Below are 19923 nucleotides of genomic sequence, written 5' to 3'. Positions count from 1 at the left end.
GGGGGCGAAGATGCTGCATCCCAGTGCTGTTCCCTGCTCGGGGCCCTGGAAGCAGAGTGGCCTGGCTTCTCTCATTGGCCAAAGAGGGTTTGGAAGGTAGGGCTTAGGGGCCGTTCCCTCCTGTCACACAGGCCTGCGGGGTTCTCATGCGGAACCCCAGGCCAACCCCTGATGACAGGGCCCAACGCGGGAGGCTTGGGAAGGCCTTTGGTGGTGGGGGCAGGGGATGTGGAGGGCAGGAGTGAGGGAGGTGGTGGCTGGGAGTGTAAACAGCGGCGTAGAGACCTCTGTGCATTTCGGGACGGGCTCTCCAGAGCCCAGGGTCCTTTTCTGTGCCGTACTTGACTGTATAAATATTTTTCTTAGGAGTAAAGAGAGAGCCTCCATTCATTGGATGGATCTCACTTGAAGGAACTGAGAAGTATCTGTTTAGGCATAAAAGCTAAAAGCAGTGTCCAAGGAGCTTTAAAAAAAATCATTTCTGTAGCTCAAACACGGCCAAGCTGATTTTTTTAATGCAAAAAATAAATAAATATTACCCTACTCCCGGTTGAGAGCGCAAGGGTTTGTGTCAACACCAGTGCAGTCTTTGCTCTGCGAGCCAGAGGCGGGGCAGCCGGCGACTAACCGCCTTTCACGGTTCTTGCGGGAGCTGCCAACGGGAAGCCGCCCAGCTTTGCTGGAGCCCACACGGCCGGAGGGAGCTTGGCCGTGGAGAGAGTCCTGGCCGGGGTTCAGGTGCAAGTCCCGGGTGGAAGGGCCTGGCGTTTGTCTTCTTCCTGCCGAGGCATCCACCCGGAGGCCTCTGTCCTGCCGGAGCACACTCCTGGAGTCAGGAGGCCCAGACTCGAGTGCGGGCGCCGCCCTGAGCAGCTCCTCCACATCTGCCCGGTCACCTCAACTCTGCAGCCCCTGTTTCCCGTCTACACAGCAGGGGCGTTGCTGGTTCCTGCTTCCCACATGTGGTTGTGAGGAGGAGGTCTGCGTCTGCGGTGCCTGGGACAGGCCCCCCACATGCGGCAGGGCCCCAAAAAATGACCCGCTGCTGTTATGACTGGCTTCACCATTGCCATCACCTTGATGCAACATTTACACCAGGGAAATTGGCAGCACCCACGGCTTCCATTTGGAAAAGAAAATTAAGAATGAGATTTGTTCTTTAAAAACTCCATCTGCTCAGAAAGGGAGGATGTGTGGGTGGCCGTGGACATTCCTCTCCGAGAGTAAGATGACCCTGAGATGTGGAGGCTCAGTGTGGCCTGGTCATCAGCTTCCAGCCCTGCCAGGGGCACTGTTTAGTTGGGTGTAAAACCCTGCTGAACGTGTGGGCCGCATGGAAGCTGAAGCTGCTGACCACCAAGACCTTTGCCCGGACTGTGTGTCCAGCAGAACCCTGAGCCCCTCGACCCCACAGTCTCCCAGCAGTGAGCAGAGTGAGGCTTGGAGCCTGGATGGGATGTGGAGGTTGTAGACAGCTCCATCAGCCTTGCCATTTGTATGCCCCTGGGTGCCCTGCATAGACAACCCTGACCCCCCGACTCCACCCATACGGGCTTCTTCAGGGAGAAGAGGCCTTGGAATCAGCTTTTAGCAGGTTCTAGACTCAGACCCACATCTTTGGGTCCAATGAAGCTACTTCAGAAATGGGCAAGAAAGAAAAGTAGGTTAGAACCAGCCACAGTGGCTCACGCCTGTCATCCCAGCACTTTGGGAGGCCAAGGCAGGAGAATTGCTTGAGCCCAGGAGTTAGAAATCAGCCTGAACAACATAGTGAGACCCTGTCTCTACAAAAAATACAAAAAATTAGCCAGACATGGTGGAGCATGCCTCTAATCCTAGCTACTTGGGAGGCAGAGGTGGGAGGATCACCTGAGCCCAGGAGGTCGAGGTTGCAGTGAGCTGATCGAGCCACTGCACTCTAGCCTGGAGGCTGGGGGTGGGCGGGGAGAGAGAGAGAGAAGAAAAGTAAAGAAGAAAGAAAGAAAGAAAAGGAGAGAGAGAGAGGAAGGAAAGATGGAGAGAGAGAGAGAAGAGGAGAGGAGAAGAGGAGAGGAGGAGACGAGAGGAGAGGAGAGGAGAGGAGGAGAAGAGAAGAGAAGAGAAGAGAAGAGAAGAGAAGAAAGAAAAGAAAGGAAAGTTAGAGCCGAGCTGGGCATGGTGGCTCACATCTATAATCACAGAACTTTGGGAGGATTGCTGGAGTCCAGGAGTCCCAGCCTGGGCAACATAGTGAGACCCCATCTCTACAAAAAATAAAACAAATTAGCCGGGATGGTGGTGTGCTTGTTGTCCCAGCTACTCAGGAGGCTGAGTTGAGAGGATCGCTTGAGCTCAGGAGGCTGAGGCTGCAGTGAGCCATGATTGCACCACTGCACTCCAGCCTGGGTGAGACACCCTGTTTCAAAAAAAAAAAAAAAAACAGAAAAAGAAGAAGAAGAAAGAAAAGAGAAGTAGGTTAGAGAGAGAAGGTTTGCTCTCAATGCCGAGAGCAAGGGGTGGGTAAAGCGGAGTGTTGGGGTCCCTCATGGGCCTCAGCCTCCTCTGCACCGGGCTCCGTCCACCTCCCGCTGGTTTGGAAGCAGCTCCGTGGCCGGGGCTCACTCTGGGTTTCCTCCTTAGTTAGGTTCTCAGATACTTTAATAACAGATAATTTTGACGGGAGAGAAACCTTCTGGGATCCATTTGTGGCACCACACAGCAAGCTGAGCCCCCCTGGGGCCGCGCCAGAACTCCAGAGCCCTAAGCGCCTCTGCGTACGTGGCCTCTTTGCTGACTTTTTGGAGAACAGAGGGTATTTATTTTAAGAGTCAGAAAAGAGGTTCTGACCAACCCCACTTAGCTAAATCCTGGCGCTGGAACCCGTGAGAGAAGCTAAATGCCAGAGGTCAGACCTCGCTTTTTTGGCTAAAACGCTTAATCAAACACACCTAATGCTTGTGCCGGGGTGCGGAGAGGTTGAGAGCGCGGCGGCCGCTGCCAGCAATCGAGGAGCCAGCGGCGCGTGTGCTGAGGGCCCAGCAGGCAAAATAAAGAGCGTTTTCAGCTGAGCGGCGGCTCAGGCGAGGCTGGGGGAGCCGGGGAGCGCGTCCCGCCATTTTTCCAGCCGAGGTCAGCAGCGGGTGAAGAGGCGGAGTCCGTGGTGTTCACAGCTGCCAAGGCGGGCTGCGAGATGGGGCAGGCGGTCCCGGAACGCGGCTCAGGCCCCAGCGCCCTGCCTGCAGGAGGCCGCTTCTTTCTCTGTTGCCATCGGGCGCCGGTTTCCTCTTCCCGGGGTGCAGGGCAGCTGGGGAGGGCTCTGCCCCTGTGCGGCTCTTCCGTGGTTCCACGCTGGGCTCCGGGGTGACCACACTCCTCCGCAGCCCACACCCTCGGCCCGAAGGGGGCCCAGGCCCCGTGCCCAGAGGATCCAGAGAGACAGCCGGGAGCCCAGCAGCTGTGGCAGCTGCCCCCACCACCACCCCGGGGCTGGCCAGGTCCCACCTCCTGATGCCACACGGTATGACTGGGCCCTCCTGGTCAGTGCGTCGCATGTAACGCCTTCAACTATTGGGGCCGGTGTTGGAGCATCCGTCTCTGCGTCCCCACCTGATGACAAGCTCCGGGGAGCAGGAGTGCTGGCCAAGCCCACGCACGGACCAAGCCCACGTCAGACTCCGCCAGAAAGGCAAGAAGGGCCTCCGCATGGCGTGACGGATGGGTTTATGGGGGCATTCCATCCCACCCGGACACTCGGAGGGCAGGGAGACAGGAAGATCAGGCGACCAAAAGTGCAAGTGAAAATGCAGGTGGCCACAGCAGGAACGGTGGGCGCCCAGCAGAGAGCAGCGTGGACAGAGGGAGGGCGGCCCCCACCTGAGAGGCTATGCATCTGAGGCCACAGCAGGCCCAGGGTGGCATCGGTGGGTGGCTGGAGGGCTGTCACGCTAGCCCCCTCCGAATGTGAGGTTGTGGTGTTAACGGGGGCTCCTGGGCTGACCCTGCCTGGGAGTGATCGTGGGAATGGCTTGAATGGGCCGTGGCATGCACTTTCCCACTGGGAACAGGAGGGAGCCTCCCGGAAAATGCCCAGAGGCCACCAAATGCTCCCAGGCCAGCGCCAGGCCCCTGTGGGCTCTGGGTGGGTACGTGGGTTTGTGAGCAGGTACTGGCAGGACAGGGCGGGGAGGGCAGGGCCCTCTCGCTGGTGGTGTCTGCACAGGTGCCAGTGACTTCGCCGCAAATGCCAGAGAGATACAAACAGCATCTCACTCCTGGACGCGCCTCACGCAGCAGGCAGGACTGGGGAGGCCCTGGTTCGGGTTTCAGCCCAGCCTTTAACTGGCAACAAGATCCACAGTTTCTCTGCCCGGGGCGGCTCACTACGGCGGGATCTGTCCTTCTACTCTCGAGAGCTCCAGCGCCACCACTGGGACGGGGCATCCCTTTCACCAGACCTGGGACGGCCAAACGGTCCTCCAGCATCCAGAGTGAGGAGAGATTCCACCTGAGCAGCTCCTCGAGCTCTGCCTCCAGCACGCCTCGGCCCCGCAGGCAGGTCACGCCCTACTAAGGCCTTCTCCTCTTCCAAACGCAGCCCATCTAGGTGCCTGAATCTAGCAGCCATCACTGCCATTCACATTAGCGCAGGGTGACCCGGAAGGCGATGGGGCTGGGCCCCACTGTGACTGGGAACGCCAGCTCGTCAATTGCACCTTGGCAGGCACGCTGTGCTGCTGTGCTCCGTCCTTAGGATTTGTAAAGCCATCATGTAATATTAAGGGGAGGGGAAAGAAAATCTTTGGCTTGAGCATCATTTTCTCGTTTTATTTTTCAAGTATCAGTTTCAATCTTGGTTTCTATTCTTATGGAAACAACGTTGCGGTTTCCGTATACTCGACGGTGCATGGCCACTTTGGGTCCAGAAGGGAAAAATCCAATTTCTAGAGCTCATTTGTCAGTTTGCTTAGCACAGACAGCACTCTGGGATGGGTCACTGAGACGCCGCCACTCTGGAGTGCAGCCTGGTGGCTTTTAAGAGGAGACACCCGGCGAAATGCTCTCCAGAGCCAAAGAACGTTCCGGCTCGAGCGACCTGGGAGGAAGAACGAGCCGACTGCTGGCCCACTCCAGCCTCCCTGTCTCGGCCTCTGTCCACACGTGGGTGAGGGGGCGGGAGCTCCTGTGTGGCCCACAGCCCCCTGCTGGGGGTCCTCAGTGGCCACCCCGGGCACCTGCATGGCACTAGGCACAGCGGCTTTTCTGCCTTAGCTCCGTTTCCTTTAAGAAGTTTCCTCCAAAAGCCATGGGGGACATCCCCCTCCCAGGGATCTGGATGGGAGTGAAGAGCCAGTTAAAACACTCCCACCTCTGATTTGCCAAAAAAAAAAAAGAGGAAGCAAAGAAATGGCATGAGCTCCCTCTCCCTCCAGCACCCACCAAGCCACCCTTCCGCAGGGCACTGGCTGACCTCTGCCCCTGGCTCTGGCCGCCCGCCGCTGTCTCCTGGGACCGCTGGGCAGAGTCCAGCTCCCCCCGACCTCTGCCTCCTGAGCTGGACTGTAAGCCCCCGGAGGGCAGGGACTGCACCTCGCTGTCTCTCACCTGTCCAGGGCCAGGCACAACCTAGGCCAAGTTACGTCTAAATACACATGGTGTGATTCGCCGGTGGAACTTGGAGGAAACAAAAATAGAGTCTGTTCACCATCCAGGGTGTCCATGCGCTCCTCCCAGATGGTTCTCATAAATAATATGAGTGGCTCACCTTGAGATGCCTTGACCTGGGTCCCCACCCAACCACTAAAGGGCCAGAGTGAGCTACACAGTGTGTCTCCATCCCTGGAGTGCAGTGTTTCCAGGGAGGTGAAGTCCCTGGGGGGCGCTTGGAGTCCTCGGTGACTGGGGGAGCCTCTGCTGGAAGAAGGGATACCTGTGATCAATGGAACCCTTCATTTCCTGCTGTGGAGAAGCCACTGGGTCCCACCCTGTGACTTTTGGGGACAGTGGTTCTGCCCCCACCATTTAGAACCCAGTGTAGCTTGAGAATGTTTTATCAGAAACTAACAACCCCTCTCAAAATTGTTTTGCAGCAAATACTGACAGACGTGGAAGTGTCGCCCCAGGAAGGCTGCATCAAAAAGGTAGGAGAGCTCACCCTGCGCCGTCTCAGCTCCCCAGCGTCCTCGGAGCTCCTGGCGGGGCGACCGCCATCCCAGCTGTCCCTGAGCTAACAAGTGTGTAGTCGGAATGTTGCTGGCAGGCCCTGAGCAATGTGTTATCTGTGGACTGATGTGTGCACAGGACGGTGGCTTTGCTGTCATTAGGAGGGATGGGGAGGTGGGGGTCATGTCGCCGTTGGGTCACAGGTACAGGGCCATCCGCCACTCTCCTAACTCCCAAGAGCAGAGGAGAGCCCTGTACCTGTGGGAAAGCTTCAGGCCATGCAGACAGGAAAATTAAATAAACGCAGGTTGTGTTTATTTAACTGTCTTTGCTGGATACTCTCATGAAAAGAATATGGGGAAAAATTGGCTGCAGATTCAACAAAGCCTTTGCTGCACTCGTAGCTTCCAAAGAAGCATTGTTTTAAATAAGCAAAACCACGAGGCAAGAGAAAAAGGGTCCACGTGGCATTATCCACGGCTTTGCTGACTGGTGGTGGGTAACGGCTGGTGGACACACATTAGGTCTAACAGATCCAGAGGGAGAACCATGTGCAGAGAAACAGGCCCTGGGGAGGCACACACATAGTCACATGTGTGCCTGGGTGTGCACACTGCAGTCCAGACGGCCAGGAGGAGGAATGGCCTGGAAAGCAGCTCCGAAACCTAGAACCTGTTCAGCAGCCAGAACTCCACTTCAACGGGATATGCATTGCCTGCACGCACACGCAGACGTCCACAGACACAGCACGCTCACACGTGGTGGCTGATCTCCTATTTTTGGGGGGGGTTTTCTAGTAAAATTAAAGTAACAGTCTCTCGCTTGGCATCTTTGCTTTAAAGCAAGATAAAATTTAGAGAGAGTCACATTTACACATCCCCACCCAGACAGCATCGCAGGGGGCGGGTGGGGGAGGCGGGGTGCACCATGGGGGTTGCTGGCACAGAGGAGCCAGTGCTGAGTCAGTGCCTACCGAGTGCTGTTACAATTCTGTCAGAATTACAACTGGATTCCGTGACGCAGCATATGGGCTTGAGGGGTACTGGCAGCCTTGTGGTTAGGAAGCTGAGCTGAGTGTTCAAGTCATCAATACTCCATTTTTCCCCCAAAGTCAAAGGAAAGTGCTGTGCTAGTCCTGCCAAACTCCCAGTCTCTGAGCCGAGGCATTTGGGCAGAGCTGCCTACGAGGGACAGGGGACCCACCATCTGGGCAGAGCTATCCGCAAAGCACAGGGGGACCTGACCCTTCTCTCCAGGTTCAACCCCAGATACATTGATTTTGGAGAAAGCATGGCAATGGAGACTTTTTCTGGGCCCGCAGTGACCCGCTGAAGGGCCTCCGGAAACTGGGTGAACTGGTTCCGGTGTCCTTCCCCGTCGCTGGTGTGGCTGTGTCTGGCCTCCTGGGGTCCTTTTGTCCAAGGACAAGGTGTCGGCTCTCAGTCCCCGCCGTCCACAGGATGCCTGAGGTCTTCCTGCACCCGCGTTTGACTGTGCCATGGAGCAAATTTCAGGGCTGGTCTTTTCCACTTTCCCTCTTTCTCCTTTCCTGCCTCTTTAAATGAGTTCACATTTTCTTAAAGGACATAGAGGAGCAGGAAACAGTAAGCAGCGCTGCTGTATTTCCGAGAACTGCAGTATTTTCACTTCCCACAAAAAGTGACCTGCAGTTAGTGCCAATCCCTCAAGTTCTCGAGGGAGCCTGAAATCACTGGGTTTTCCACCCCGATGCGTCCCTGGACCGTCTGACATTTTCAAGACGCCCTCCTTGGCTGCGCCTCTCCTGAATGCCTCATGGAGGTGGCCTGGCAGGAGGTTAGAAGAGGATCAGTTTATGCTGGGAGGGGTTGCTTGGTCTAGGAACAGGGGTCAAGTCAGAAGGTCAAAAGGTCAAGTCTAGATTTAAAGGGCCCGGAGGAGGCAAGTGCTGGCTGCTTCTGAACCAGAACGAAATAGGACAGAAGGAGGGTGAAGTGGGCGCCGCCTTCTGTGCCTCTGGGCCATGGTGGGTTTGCCTTTGTGTCTTATATGTGTGGCCATTAGGTCTCGCTCAGTGTGGCCCAAGGTCATTCTTGAGAGCGGCTCCCGGGGTGGGCATGAGATGCTGTCCAGCCAGGGGCCTACTTCCAAGTGCCCAGGGCAGCAGGCATCCCTCTGACGCAGGCCCTTGGAAAGCAGGTTGAGAACCTTGGGTCGGACTGAGGAGTCTCAGGTTCCGCCATCCCACGGAATCAGAGCAGACCCGATGCACGAGACCCTCCACGGCACCGCCGCGGCTGCAGGGAGCTCAGCGCAGGGTACCAGAGCCAGCATCGGGGGCGTTGGTGGGCGGTCCTGTCCAAGCAGGCCTCCTGACCCCAGCCCAGGGCTCCTCCCTGCCGCTGCCCTGCAGGCCCAGTCCGAGGGGCTGGGGGCTGCCTGGAGGAGGCACCCAAGTCCTCAGGCACAGCTCCACCAGAGGGGGGGAGACTGCCACACAGTTGATGCCTGGGCCATCAACTCATAGTTTTTTCAGCCTCTGCAATAAACACCGTCAGCATCTGCAGGATTCGAGTGTTTGCCAAGGCCATGCTGGTGGAAGAATCAGATCCCTAACCCCAGGGCTCAGACTGGACCCGTTCAGTTACATTTCTAGGCACTCTCGGGGAGCCGGGGGGGTTGGGGCTGAGAGACTGAGAGACATGAGCTAAAATTCAAAGGCAAAGTCTTCAGACTCGGGGGCCAGGAAGACCTGGACAGACAGCCCTCGAGTGGGCGTCAGTCCAGACGGAGACCCAACCCTGCAAACAAATGCGCCACTTAGAGCTACTGGTATAGGTGAGATGTGTGGATTGCTGCCGTAACTGTGCGCACCGCGGTGCTGTTTTCAGGATGAATTCAGTACAGTCCTTCCTTATAGGATGAGAACTCTGGTTTAGGGGTTTTGTAGTTTGGGTCACCCAAAGGCACACTTGGGAACATTAAAAACCTCATGGGGAACATGACGGGGGTGGCTGTGTGACCTGTGGGTGGGCAACTCCTGTGTCTGGCTTCAGTTCATCCACCTCTGGGAGGATTACACTTCCTGTTCTTTATCTGCCTCAGTGAAATGTGACGAAGTTAATTAATTCAATCAGCAGCTTGGCATATGAGCTGAAGAAAAGGTGATATTTTGTGGGGAAGCCACGGTTAGGAATTCTAAGTATCAGAGAGTGAGGTTTCTGAAGGGGCTGGATGCAGGATGACTCTACTCAGAATTTACAGGCGAGGGCGGCCGGGCCGGGGGTTGTATGGAGGCCTGGGATTCGAACCCAGGACTGTGGCGCGGGGCCTGGCTCCTGTGGGCGCTACAGAGGTGCCTCCCGTTAGCCCCGCCCCCACCCCAGGAGGGCGGAGCCACCGCCAGGCGCAGGGGACGGTCCTCCTCCGTCCTTCCTGCGCCCCTTCAGCTTCGCCCTGGCCTCCCGCATTCCCTCTGTCTCACACCCCGGCCTCTGCGCCTTCGTTCACTCCGCAGCCCTTGCGCCCGCGCAGCCCAGAGCTTTGGCGCTGGCCCGCGCTCGCTCTGGTGCGCTCGCCCTGGTGCCCTCTGCGTGCCCTCGCCGTCCCTGCGCCCCTCCTGGTGCGCCCTGGGCGCGCGTCACCGGCGCTTCCCAAAAAGTCACATTGGCTGTGGGTCGGGCTGCGTCGCGCCTTTCCTGGCCGCGGTGCGGGGACCTCTGGGACCGCTCCCTCCAGCGGACTCTCTATTTAGTCTCTGTTTACTTAGAGGGAAAGCCCGGGGGCTCCTGGAGAGCAAACATCTGCGGGAGATAATCTAGCGAGTTGTCCATCCATCACTCGGGGCGCGCGGCTCCCTGGAGAGCCCGCCGGAGCCGGTAATAAAAAGGCCGGGCGAAGAGGCTTTGGGGACGAATCAAGAGCCGTGTTAAGGGCTCGCTGAAAATGGATGGAAGACATTATTAAGGCTCAATGGCCATCTTATCAAAATCCAATAGGATAGACATTTGGCAAAAGGCTTAAATTTATTCTTTGACTTTCTGGAGGGCTTGAATTTATCCGTTAACAAGAGTGTAGTCCACCCGGGAGATGCTATCAGCTAAAAGAATTTTGATTCAATCTCTGGCGATATGAAAGGGGAAACATGGCCCGGCAGCCTTTCCCTTTGTCCACTTTATCGTGTTTTCCTTCCCCCTCTTGAAAAGGAAGGACGTGTTAATACAGAACGGGAAAACACAAACAAAAGGAAGTGACCTTTTCTCTTATTTTTATTTTCTCTTCCCCTCCGCTTCTCTATCCCCCTCCTCCCAAAAATAAATACATCGTGAATTCGCATGGGAGGGCTAGGCCTGGGGACCTGGAAAAAAAAACCCTTCAGAAGCTTCGGAAAAAACGCATCCACCCCAGCCAGCCCCTAGGGCGAGGGGCGGGAGTGCAGAGGCTTAGAGGAGGGTCAAAAATAAATCGAGCTAATAAAGTCATTCCGCCGGAAGAGGGGCCGGTGATGGGTCCATAAATCTCTCCCGGTTATTATTATTACGTACAAAATGCTACAGGTCATAAAAGTCATCTGATAGCCCAGCCTTGCATTGTCCAAACAGGGTGATTGATTGATAATGACGATAATTTGTGAAATGATTATTTGGATGTTAGAACCATGGCCTGTCCCACTGGGCTGTTGGGTGGGCGTTTTCTATAGCCCGGCCCGGGCAAAATGCCTCTGGTAACGAGGAGTCCAGAGGTTTCCTGGGTCCCTCCCGTGGGGACTGGGGGCTAATGAAGGATGGCTGCTGAGCCCAGGAAGTTGGGAGCGAGACAGACAGGCAACTGCTAAGTGTCTTTTGTGCAGCAGTTACTGGAGGAGGCCACACACCCTGAGGTCTAAACGCAGCTGGGACCTCGCTGGGACTCCAGGCACTTTGTGAGCAGGATATACCGAGTTCCTGGCCACGCTAGGCTTTTAGCCCAGCACAGCACCACGCAGCCGGAGACTGCTGTTCGGTGTCCAGTCCTGTGGCTTACTGTGTTCTGTTTGTATTGTTTTCCTCCTAAAGGAGGCTGGAGGGCTGGGGAGGAAGGGAGTAGGGGGCAGGGGTAGGGAGGGGAGGAGATGTGGTTGGAGAGATGGAGGGACCCTCAAACACAGAGCTGCAGAAGGAGGCGCTGCTATGCATGCGTCGGGCTCAGCTGGTGCGTATGGGAACTAGAAGGCTCTCTGGCATGTACTGGATCTAGAAGGCTTTCTGCGGCCTCCCTAAGCTTGGTTTTGCTGAGGCCTGTGCCAGCGAGGTGAGTGAGGTTCAGACCGCCTTTTCCCCTGTTCCCTTACCAGCCAGCCAGCAACACAGATCCCGCCGGAGTGCCGTCACTAAACTGCAGTTTACCTACCCATGCGCTTTATTACCAAAAAAGAAAAAAAAAATACACACCAAAATCCCTAACCCTAAGAACCCTGCTATCCAAATTATTAATTTGCATGTGGGATCAGTTATGTCTTTATGAAATCCAAGTGTGTTTAGCTGCCCCGGAGACAGCCCCGAGTTGATTTTGATAATCTCAGCCTGAATAGACTTGCTTCGTCGCAGTAAGCCGCGGACAAAAGGCTGGACAGTGGCTGAAAGCCCTTTGACGACATGTCTCTCTTTCCATTGTCCCGGGGTTGCTGATAAAAGAATCGGGAGTCCATTAATTCAGTGAATGAACATATAGTAAAGTCAGTCCCCTCTTGAGAACAATAATGTTGAGGTCAGCTACGGTTGCCATGGAAACTAAGTATTCCTAAGAAGTTTGCATCCTTGATTTTGCTGAATCAAAGGCTGCAGGCAGAGAGGTGTAAGGCGGCCCAGGCAGCAGAAAGTCGGGAAGCACCGCCCACACCATCCCCTTCCCAAGGCAGCGCTGGGCCGTGGCCCTGGGGACCCTCATCCGCCCCTGGGGACCAGGCCAGGTGCCTGGCTTCCGCTTCCTCCCTCTTCTCTCCCCCCTCCCCCCACCCCACTCCCAGGATCCCGTTTTCACAACTGTTGCGGCTTGTCTGGGGAGGCCGCATTGCTCCTGAGGCTGCAGTCCGCAGGGCAGAAATCAGGCCTGAGGGAGGGGCCGCAGCCTCAGCTCCCGTGGCCTCCAAGGTGGCAGCCGGCCCTGGGTGGACTCTGACCTCTCGCCACCTCGCCACACCTGAACTTGCCCCCTGGGGTAGGGCGGTCCCGCAGGGGCCCCTTCACAGGCTGATAAGGGTGATTAATGGCCCGTTAGCATGGCCCAAGGTGAGTTATGGGGCAGCTCCAGGCTGGGTGACAACTTTATCAATGTAACCTTTTTGCCGCCGCCCCCCCCACCGCCATTCTAAATTGAGTTGATTCTACTTACCCCACCCCCACCTCAACTGAAGGATCCCTTAAATCAGCTGAAACCGTCAGATTCGGCTGGGAGAGGTGCAGCTAATTACCGTCCTATGCAGTGGTTTATTACCTGCTATGCTGGTGCCATGGTCTCTACCACCCTGCGTGTCTGAGGTGGCTTCCTTTCTGCTCTGCAAGGCCCCAGGGCCTGAGGGTGCAGGGGGCTCAGGGCAGCCTGGGAGAGGCATTGTTCACACACATCCAGCCCAAGTCCAAGAGCGCATGGGGGGATGTGAGAGTTTAACTTGTCCTTTTTCTGTGTCAGTGAAAGAAGAGCCTGGGTTCTCTCTGACCCTGAAGCGTCCTGGGAAGCCTGCGAGGGTACAGCCTGGGGGAAAGGCCCTGCAGAAGTGGGGCTGGAGTGGATGGAAACTGGGAGGCAGGGCAGGGGGCTGTGTCCCCCATCTCGGGGTCCCTGGCTCAGCATGAGAATAGGTGGCTCTGGGGAACCTGCTGTCATCAGAAATGACTTCTATTGTGCTGAGGCTTTAGGCTGAAACTTAAATTCCAGTGGGAGACGAAACATCACAAATTTTAGAAGGACACACTCAGACGCTGCCTTAACCCCAAGTTAAACAGAGGGGTCTTCTTACCTTGGAGACCCAGAGGAGCCGGACCAAGCCAGGGCCCCTTCCCCACCCACCCCTGCCCTTTGGACCTGGTTCTGCCCGGGGCAGCGCGGCCCTCAGCCTTGAGCTCCAGGCCTGGCCGTTTGGTTTCCTCTTTTGCAATGGGAGATAATGAGTCTCACGTGCTGCGTGGTTCAGGGGTGAGGTGGGGTGAGGGCGCAGCAGTGAGGCACAGCTCTGGGTACCGAGGGTGAGGTGGGGTGAGAGCGGAGCAGTCAGGCACAGCTCTGGGCACCCGGCGTGAGAACCCACGTCCAGGGCTTGGCTGCTCTTTACTAGGTGTGGGAAAGAGGGACCAGTCAGGGTGGTGGGAACCCAGCGACCAGGGTAGGGGGCCCCTGGGCAGACACCTGCCTCTGAAGTGGTATCATGGCACCTGCAGGGGTCAGGGTGCACAGGTGCTGCCCTGGAACCAGCACCCCTTCTCCACAACCGAACCGACGCCACAGGGTGCCCAGGGCAGCCCCTCCGTTGTGGCCACCCAAGCAACTCCCACAGCAGGGTGCAAGGGGAGGCCCTGCAGGCAGGACATCTCTCGCAGGCGCCTGGTTCTGCAGCAGGATTTATTGGCTACATTACCAGCTTTATAGGAGCCAGATGGTGGCGTCAATAAACCCTGTCCATAATCTTCAGGTGGGTGCAATATTGAGTTAATTAAATTGTGCTGCTCTATTAGGAGAGAAAAATAGATCAGCTCTGAGCCCTGGTTAGCCTCTTCTGCTTTAAACACGAACACACACCTCAGCAAAGTCTGCGGTAATTGGTTTGGGCGGGGAGTTCTCTCTTCCACACAGCCATGCCGCCTCCCTCCTAAGGTACCTGCCAAACCTCGTTACCACGATTCTCATCAGCTGGGCTTATGCATGCTAGTGAGCCGGGAGGCGGGGTTCCCCTCCAGTGTAAAAGAGGGCAACTCTCCTGGGTGCTGGGACTCCTTGGGACCCTTCCCGAGGCCTGGCTCCTCGCTTCTGTGACATCATCCTGTGCCCCCCTCTTCCCGAGCCCTGTCTCCCTGTAGCTAGGTGCCCAATGGCCTGAGCATACCTCCCTCTCGTGGTGCAGGTTGAGTGCTCCCGGCTCCGAGGGCCAGCTCTGAGGTCTTGCATGCCCAGCGGTGTCCCTGTGCAGGCACTGGGGGCTGGGCTCTGCAGCTGCTCCTCTGCATAACGGTGTCCAGGCCGGGCCCCAGGCGGGCCCTGAATCCCTCAAATAGAGGGGGGATCTTCCCTGGCTTCTTGGGGCCCAGTCCTGCTCTAGAGCCAGAAGAAGGCTCTGGGGAGAGTGAGGGCCTTATGTGCCCAGTGGGGGCTGCAGTGGAGGTCCCTGAGGCCTATCTGGCTGGTGGAAATTTTCCGCAGGAGGTGGGCCCCTCGTGGAAGGTGGTATCTCCCCACCTTATCTAAGAAGCCACCTGCTGTTAGAGAAAGCGCCTGCCCTGGGGGTGGGGCTGGTGGGCAGCAGGGTGGGGCAGCCAGGTCCCGGGAGAAGGTTGTAGATCCACCAGCATCCCGGGCTCGTGTTCCATGAGCCTACTTCTCTGGTGGGGGCACTGGCTTCCTGGGGCCGACTGTGATCCCACAGCTGCGTGGACCGTGGGGGTCCCAGCTGGGACCACTGAGCAGCAGTGCCGAGCCTCCCCCTCTTGCCTCACTACCACAGCAGGTTCCAGGTTGGCCTTGAGACGGTGTGTGTTCAGCCTTGTACTGAGAGGTGGAGGCGGGAAGGAGGGTCATGCAGGAAAGAAGGAGAAAGGCAGGGGTGTGTGCTTGTGGAGATGTGGCATTCCCCCTCCCTGGCTCCGACACCGGGCTGTCCTCTACCAAACACCAGCCGCGTGTGCAGGAACCCCTCGAGCCCGCGCGCTGCTGCTGCGCTTGTCACCCTTGCTTACAGAATGCTCGCCAGGCGCCACGTGCTCTGCAGCCTCCACGATTCTCCTGCATGGATCCCCACACTAGCCGTCCAGGTAGTATCACCCCCACCAGGCCACGTCGGAAAATAAGGCACCACACTTTTTAAAATTTAATTTAATTTTATTTTATTTTATTATTATTATACTTTAAGTTTTAGGGTACATGTGCACAATGTACAGGTTAGTTACATATGTATACATGTGCCATGCTGGTGTGCTGTACCCAATAACTCGTCATCTAGCATTAGGTATATCTCCTAATGCTATCCCTCCCCCCTTCCCCCCACCCCACAACAGTCCCCAGAGTGTGATGTTCCCCTTCCTGTGTCCATGTGTTCTCATTGTTCAATTCCCACCTATAAGTGAGAACATGCGGTGTTTGGTTTTTTGTCCTTGTGATAGTTTACTGAGAATGATGATTTCCAATGTCATCCATGTCCCTACAAAGGACATGAACTCATCATTTTTTATGTCTGCATAGTATTCCATGATGTATATGTGCCACATTTTCTTAATGCAGTCTATCATTGTTGGACATTTGGGTTGGTTCCAAGTCTTTGCTATTGTGAACAGTGCTGCAATAAACATACGTGTGCATGTGTCTTTATGGTAGCATGATTTATAATCCTTTGGGTATATACCCAGTAATGGGATGGCTGGGTCAAATGGTATTTCTAGTTCTAGATCCCTGAGGAATCGCCACGCTGACTTCCACAATGGTTGAACTAGTTTACAGTCCCACCAACAGTGTAAAAGTGTTCCTATTTCTCCACATCCTCTCCAGCACCTGTTGTTTCCTGACTTTTTAATGATTGCCATTCTAACTGGTGTGAGATGGTATCTCATTGTGGTTTTGATTTGCATTTCTCTGACGGCCAATGATGGTGAGCATTTTTTCATGTGTTTTTTGGCTGCATAAATGTCTTCTTTTGAGAAGTGTCTGTTCATGTCCTTCGCCCACTTTTTGATGGGGTTGTTTTTTTCTTGTAAATTTGTTTGAGTTCATTGTAGATTCTGGATATTAGCCCTTTGTCAGATGAGTAGGTTGCGAAAATTTTCTCCCATTTTGCAGGTTGCCTGTTCACTCTGATGGTAGTTTCTTTTGCTGTGCAGAAGCTCTTTAGTTTAATTAGATCCCATTTGTCAATTTTGGCTTTTGTTGCACAAAACAAAAGGGATGCCCTTTCTCACCACTCCTATTCAACATAGTGTTGGAAGTTCTGGCCAGGGCAATTAGGCAGGAGAAGGAAATAAAGGGTATTCAATTAGGAAAAGAGGAAGTCAAATTGTCCCTGTTTGCAGATGACATGATTGTATATCTAGAAAACCCCATTGTCTCAGCCCAAAATCTCCTTAAGCTGATAAGCAACTTCAGCAAAGTCTCAGGATACAAAATCAATGTACAAAAATCACAAGCATTCTTATACACCAATAACAGACAAACAGAGAGCCAAATCATGAGTGAATTCCCATTCACAATTGCTTCAAAGAGAATAAAGTACCTAGGAATCCAACTTACAAGGGACGTGAAGGACCTCTTCAAGGAGAACTACAAACCACTGCTCAATGAAATAAAAGAGGATACAAAGAAATGGAAGAACATTCCATGCTCATGAGTAGGAAGAATCAATATCGTGAAAATGGCCATACTGCCCAAGGTAATTTATAGATTCAATGCCATCCCCATCAAGCTACCAATGACTTTCTTCAGAGAATTGGAAAAAACTACTTTAAAGTTCATATGGAACCAAAAAAGAGCCCACATCGCCAAGTCAATCCTAAGCCAAAAGAACAAAGCTGGAGGCATCATGCTACCTGACTTCAAACTATACCACAAGGCTACAGTAACCAAAACAGCATGGTACTGGTACCAAAACAGAGATATAGATCAATGGAACAGAACAGAGCCCTCAGAAATAATGCCACATATCTACAACTATCTGATCTTTGACAAACCTGAGAAAAACAAGCAATGGGGAAAGGATTCCCTATTTAATAAATGGTGCCGGGAAAACTGGGTAGCCATATGTAGAAAGCTGAAACTGGATCCCTTCCTTACACCTTATAAAAAAATTAATTCAAGATGGATTAAAGACTTAAACGTTAGACCTAAAACCATAAAAACCCTAGAAGAAAACCTAGGCATTACCATTCAGGACATAGGCATGGGCAAGGACTTCATGTCTAAAACACCGCAAGCAATGGCAACAAAACCCACCACACTCTTAAATGCAGGAGATGGTTTCCAAATGCAGCCTGCAGACCCCACAGTGGGGTCCTGAGGGTCGCGTGCAGCACACAGCCTCCCAGACGGCTCTCACCACAAACCCAGGGCTGCCCCCGACACTTCAGGAGCCCAGCCCATGTTGGCACTGAGCTGTCAACACAGTTGGGCTCAGAGAGAGGCAAGACAGTGGGGCGGAGTCCTGGGAGGAGGTGTGGCATTCATCTGTGGCCACAGTGGCACGGGGAGGGGGCGGGAGACACAAGCCATCCCCTAACTCTGTGGCTCGAAACAGCACACGGTGCCCCTCCTTATCGCATTCAACTTAGCTGCTGTGGGCAGGCAGCAGGGCTTGGTCCACCCTGGCGGTTGGGCCCAGTTTGTCCTGACTGCCTGCCCCCCTTGGACGCCAGAGCTATCTGGGAGTGTGAAATATTCCTGGTGGCAGCAGAAGAGGACAGCAGACACACATAGTCCTCATCCTCCTTAGGCCTTGGCTCAGAATGAACCCATCGTCACTTGTGCCCAAAGCCAACCCCGTGGCCGCACCGACACCCGAAGCCAACCCCGTGGCCGCACCGACACCCGAAGCCAACCCCGTGGCCGCACCGACACCCGAAGCCAACCCCGTGGCCGCACCGACACCCGAAGCCAACCCCGTGGCCGCACCGTCACCCGAAGCCAACCCCGTGGCCGCACCGACACCCGAAGCCAACCCCGTGGCCGCACCGACACCCGAAGCCAACCCCGTGGCCGCACCAACAGTACAGGGGTGGAATGAGCTCCGCCTCTCAGGGGAGGGACAGGATTACGTGGCAGAGAGCAGGTATGTGGCACAGTGACAGCGCTTCACCTGGGACTGGGACTGGAGAACAGCTCAGGCCACCCCTTGCTTTTGCTGATGCTGAGTAACTGGTAGTGAGGTTAACCAGGAGGGACGAGGAGAGGAGACATCCAGATAAGAGAAGATAAACTGGCCTGACCCAACCAGTCTTAGAAGGCTGCATGCTCCATGCCTCCAACTCCATGGCACTCCAGACAAAGCAACACTGTAGAAGGACCAAAATCATCAGGGGCTGCTGCGGGCTAGGGGGCGGAATGAGTGGGCAGGGCATGGGCTCAGGGCAGGGGCAGGGCTCTGTGTGGCACTCCCAAGGTGGGTCCACGCCCCATTTTACATTCACGCGTAACCATGACCCCCTCGGGTCAGCTGTGGACTTCCGTTAATAATAACGGGCTGATACTCGTTCATCTATTGTAACAAGAGTATCACACCAACGTAGGTGTTCACGGGGGAATTGCGGGGAGACAGGGAGACAATGAGTCAAGGGGAACAATGTACTGTCCACCTGTTTTCCTATGCACCTGTCATTGCTCTAAAAAATAAAGTCTTCGGTTGGGCGCGGTGGCTCACGCCTGTAATCCCAGCACTTTGGGAGGCCGAGGCAGGCGGATCACGAGGTCAGGAGATCAAGACCATCCTGGCTAACACGGTGAAACCCCGTCTCTACTAAAAATACAAAAATTAGCCGGGTGTGGTGGTGGGCGCCTGTAGTCCCAGCTACTCGGGAGGCTGAGGCAGGAGAATGGTGTGAACCCGGGAGGCTGAGGCAGGAGAATGGTGTGAACCCGGGAGGCAGAGCTTGCAGTGAACCAAGATGGCGCCACTGCACTCCAGCCTGGGCGACAGAGTGAGACTCCATCTCAAAATAAATAAATAAATAAATAAATAAATAAATAAATAAAGTCTTCATTAAAAAAGCGTTTTCTAGAAGTGGCACATCGTATGCAAACATGTGCACATGCATAAGGACACATGTGTCTGAAAAGGCTGATTGGAAATAGTTTTGAATGATAATATGCCTTATTGCTGAGATAATGGATGGTTTTTTTAAATGAGCACCGATGGGGGTGTTTTACTTGTTAATACGTTAAGTGACGCACGTAGGGCTGTGCTGGCCTGCAGCAAACACTCAGTAAGTGGCGAAGGTAGTCAATGAACACTGGTAGTACCTGGCAGGCCGCGGAGGGCTCTTCGAGTTGGTTGGATTCTAAAATCCTTGTGGTCCAGGGTTGTGGATCATTCCTTCATGTGTGTGGGTGCCACTGGCACAGCTGACCCCAGTTTCTGGCTCTCTGCCTTCCAGGAACGAGGTAGGATGAGACTCTCTGCCCACCTGGGGTTGGGTGGAGCATCAGGCCGGTGAGTATGAGGGAGGGCACTGCTGCTCTAGGCCGGGCACCAGCTGCTGGTGTGGTCCCTCCAGAGTTCTCTGCTCTCCAACACTGCAACCAGAGAGTCCCAGAGAGCTCCTCAAGTTTTTACCACAAGCAGAGCTGCCCTGCCAAGTCATACTGGGCTTAGGAAAAAAATAAAAGTCACATGTTTATTTAGGAAAAATAAGACTTTGTTACTTGGTTAAGACAATGAGTTTTAGAAGCTGTTTGTTACATTGGCATAACCTTGCTCACCCTGACTGATCTGCTTAGTGAGTTCCTTGTGTCTGATTCAATTCTACTTTTCAAAACATCCCTCATTTATTCATTCACTCACTCATTCATTCAACAAATACGCCTGCCTTGGGGTCTTGCAGGCTGGCGTTTGAAGACACTTCTCCATTTAATAGTGCTGCCAGGATA

At 54.7% G+C, this 19923-nt stretch overlaps 1 protein-coding gene across 1 annotated transcript in view; it reads left to right on the top strand.

Moving 5' to 3' along the window:
• PRDM16 (PR/SET domain 16) overlaps positions 1 to 19923 on the top strand; it is a 372677-nt gene that overhangs the window by 169060 nt on the left and 183694 nt on the right. Inside the window, exon 3 of the mRNA XM_063602269.1 lies at positions 6066 to 6116. Coding sequence (XP_063458339.1) covers positions 6066 to 6116 — 51 coding nt within the window. The remainder of the gene's footprint in view (positions 1 to 6065; positions 6117 to 19923) is intronic.

The sequence above is a fragment of the Pan paniscus genome, chromosome 1, assembly GCF_029289425.2.
Source record: "Pan paniscus chromosome 1, NHGRI_mPanPan1-v2.0_pri, whole genome shotgun sequence".
Taxonomy (NCBI): domain Eukaryota; kingdom Metazoa; phylum Chordata; class Mammalia; order Primates; family Hominidae; genus Pan; species Pan paniscus.
This window is presented reverse-complemented; position numbering and strand designations above follow the sequence as displayed.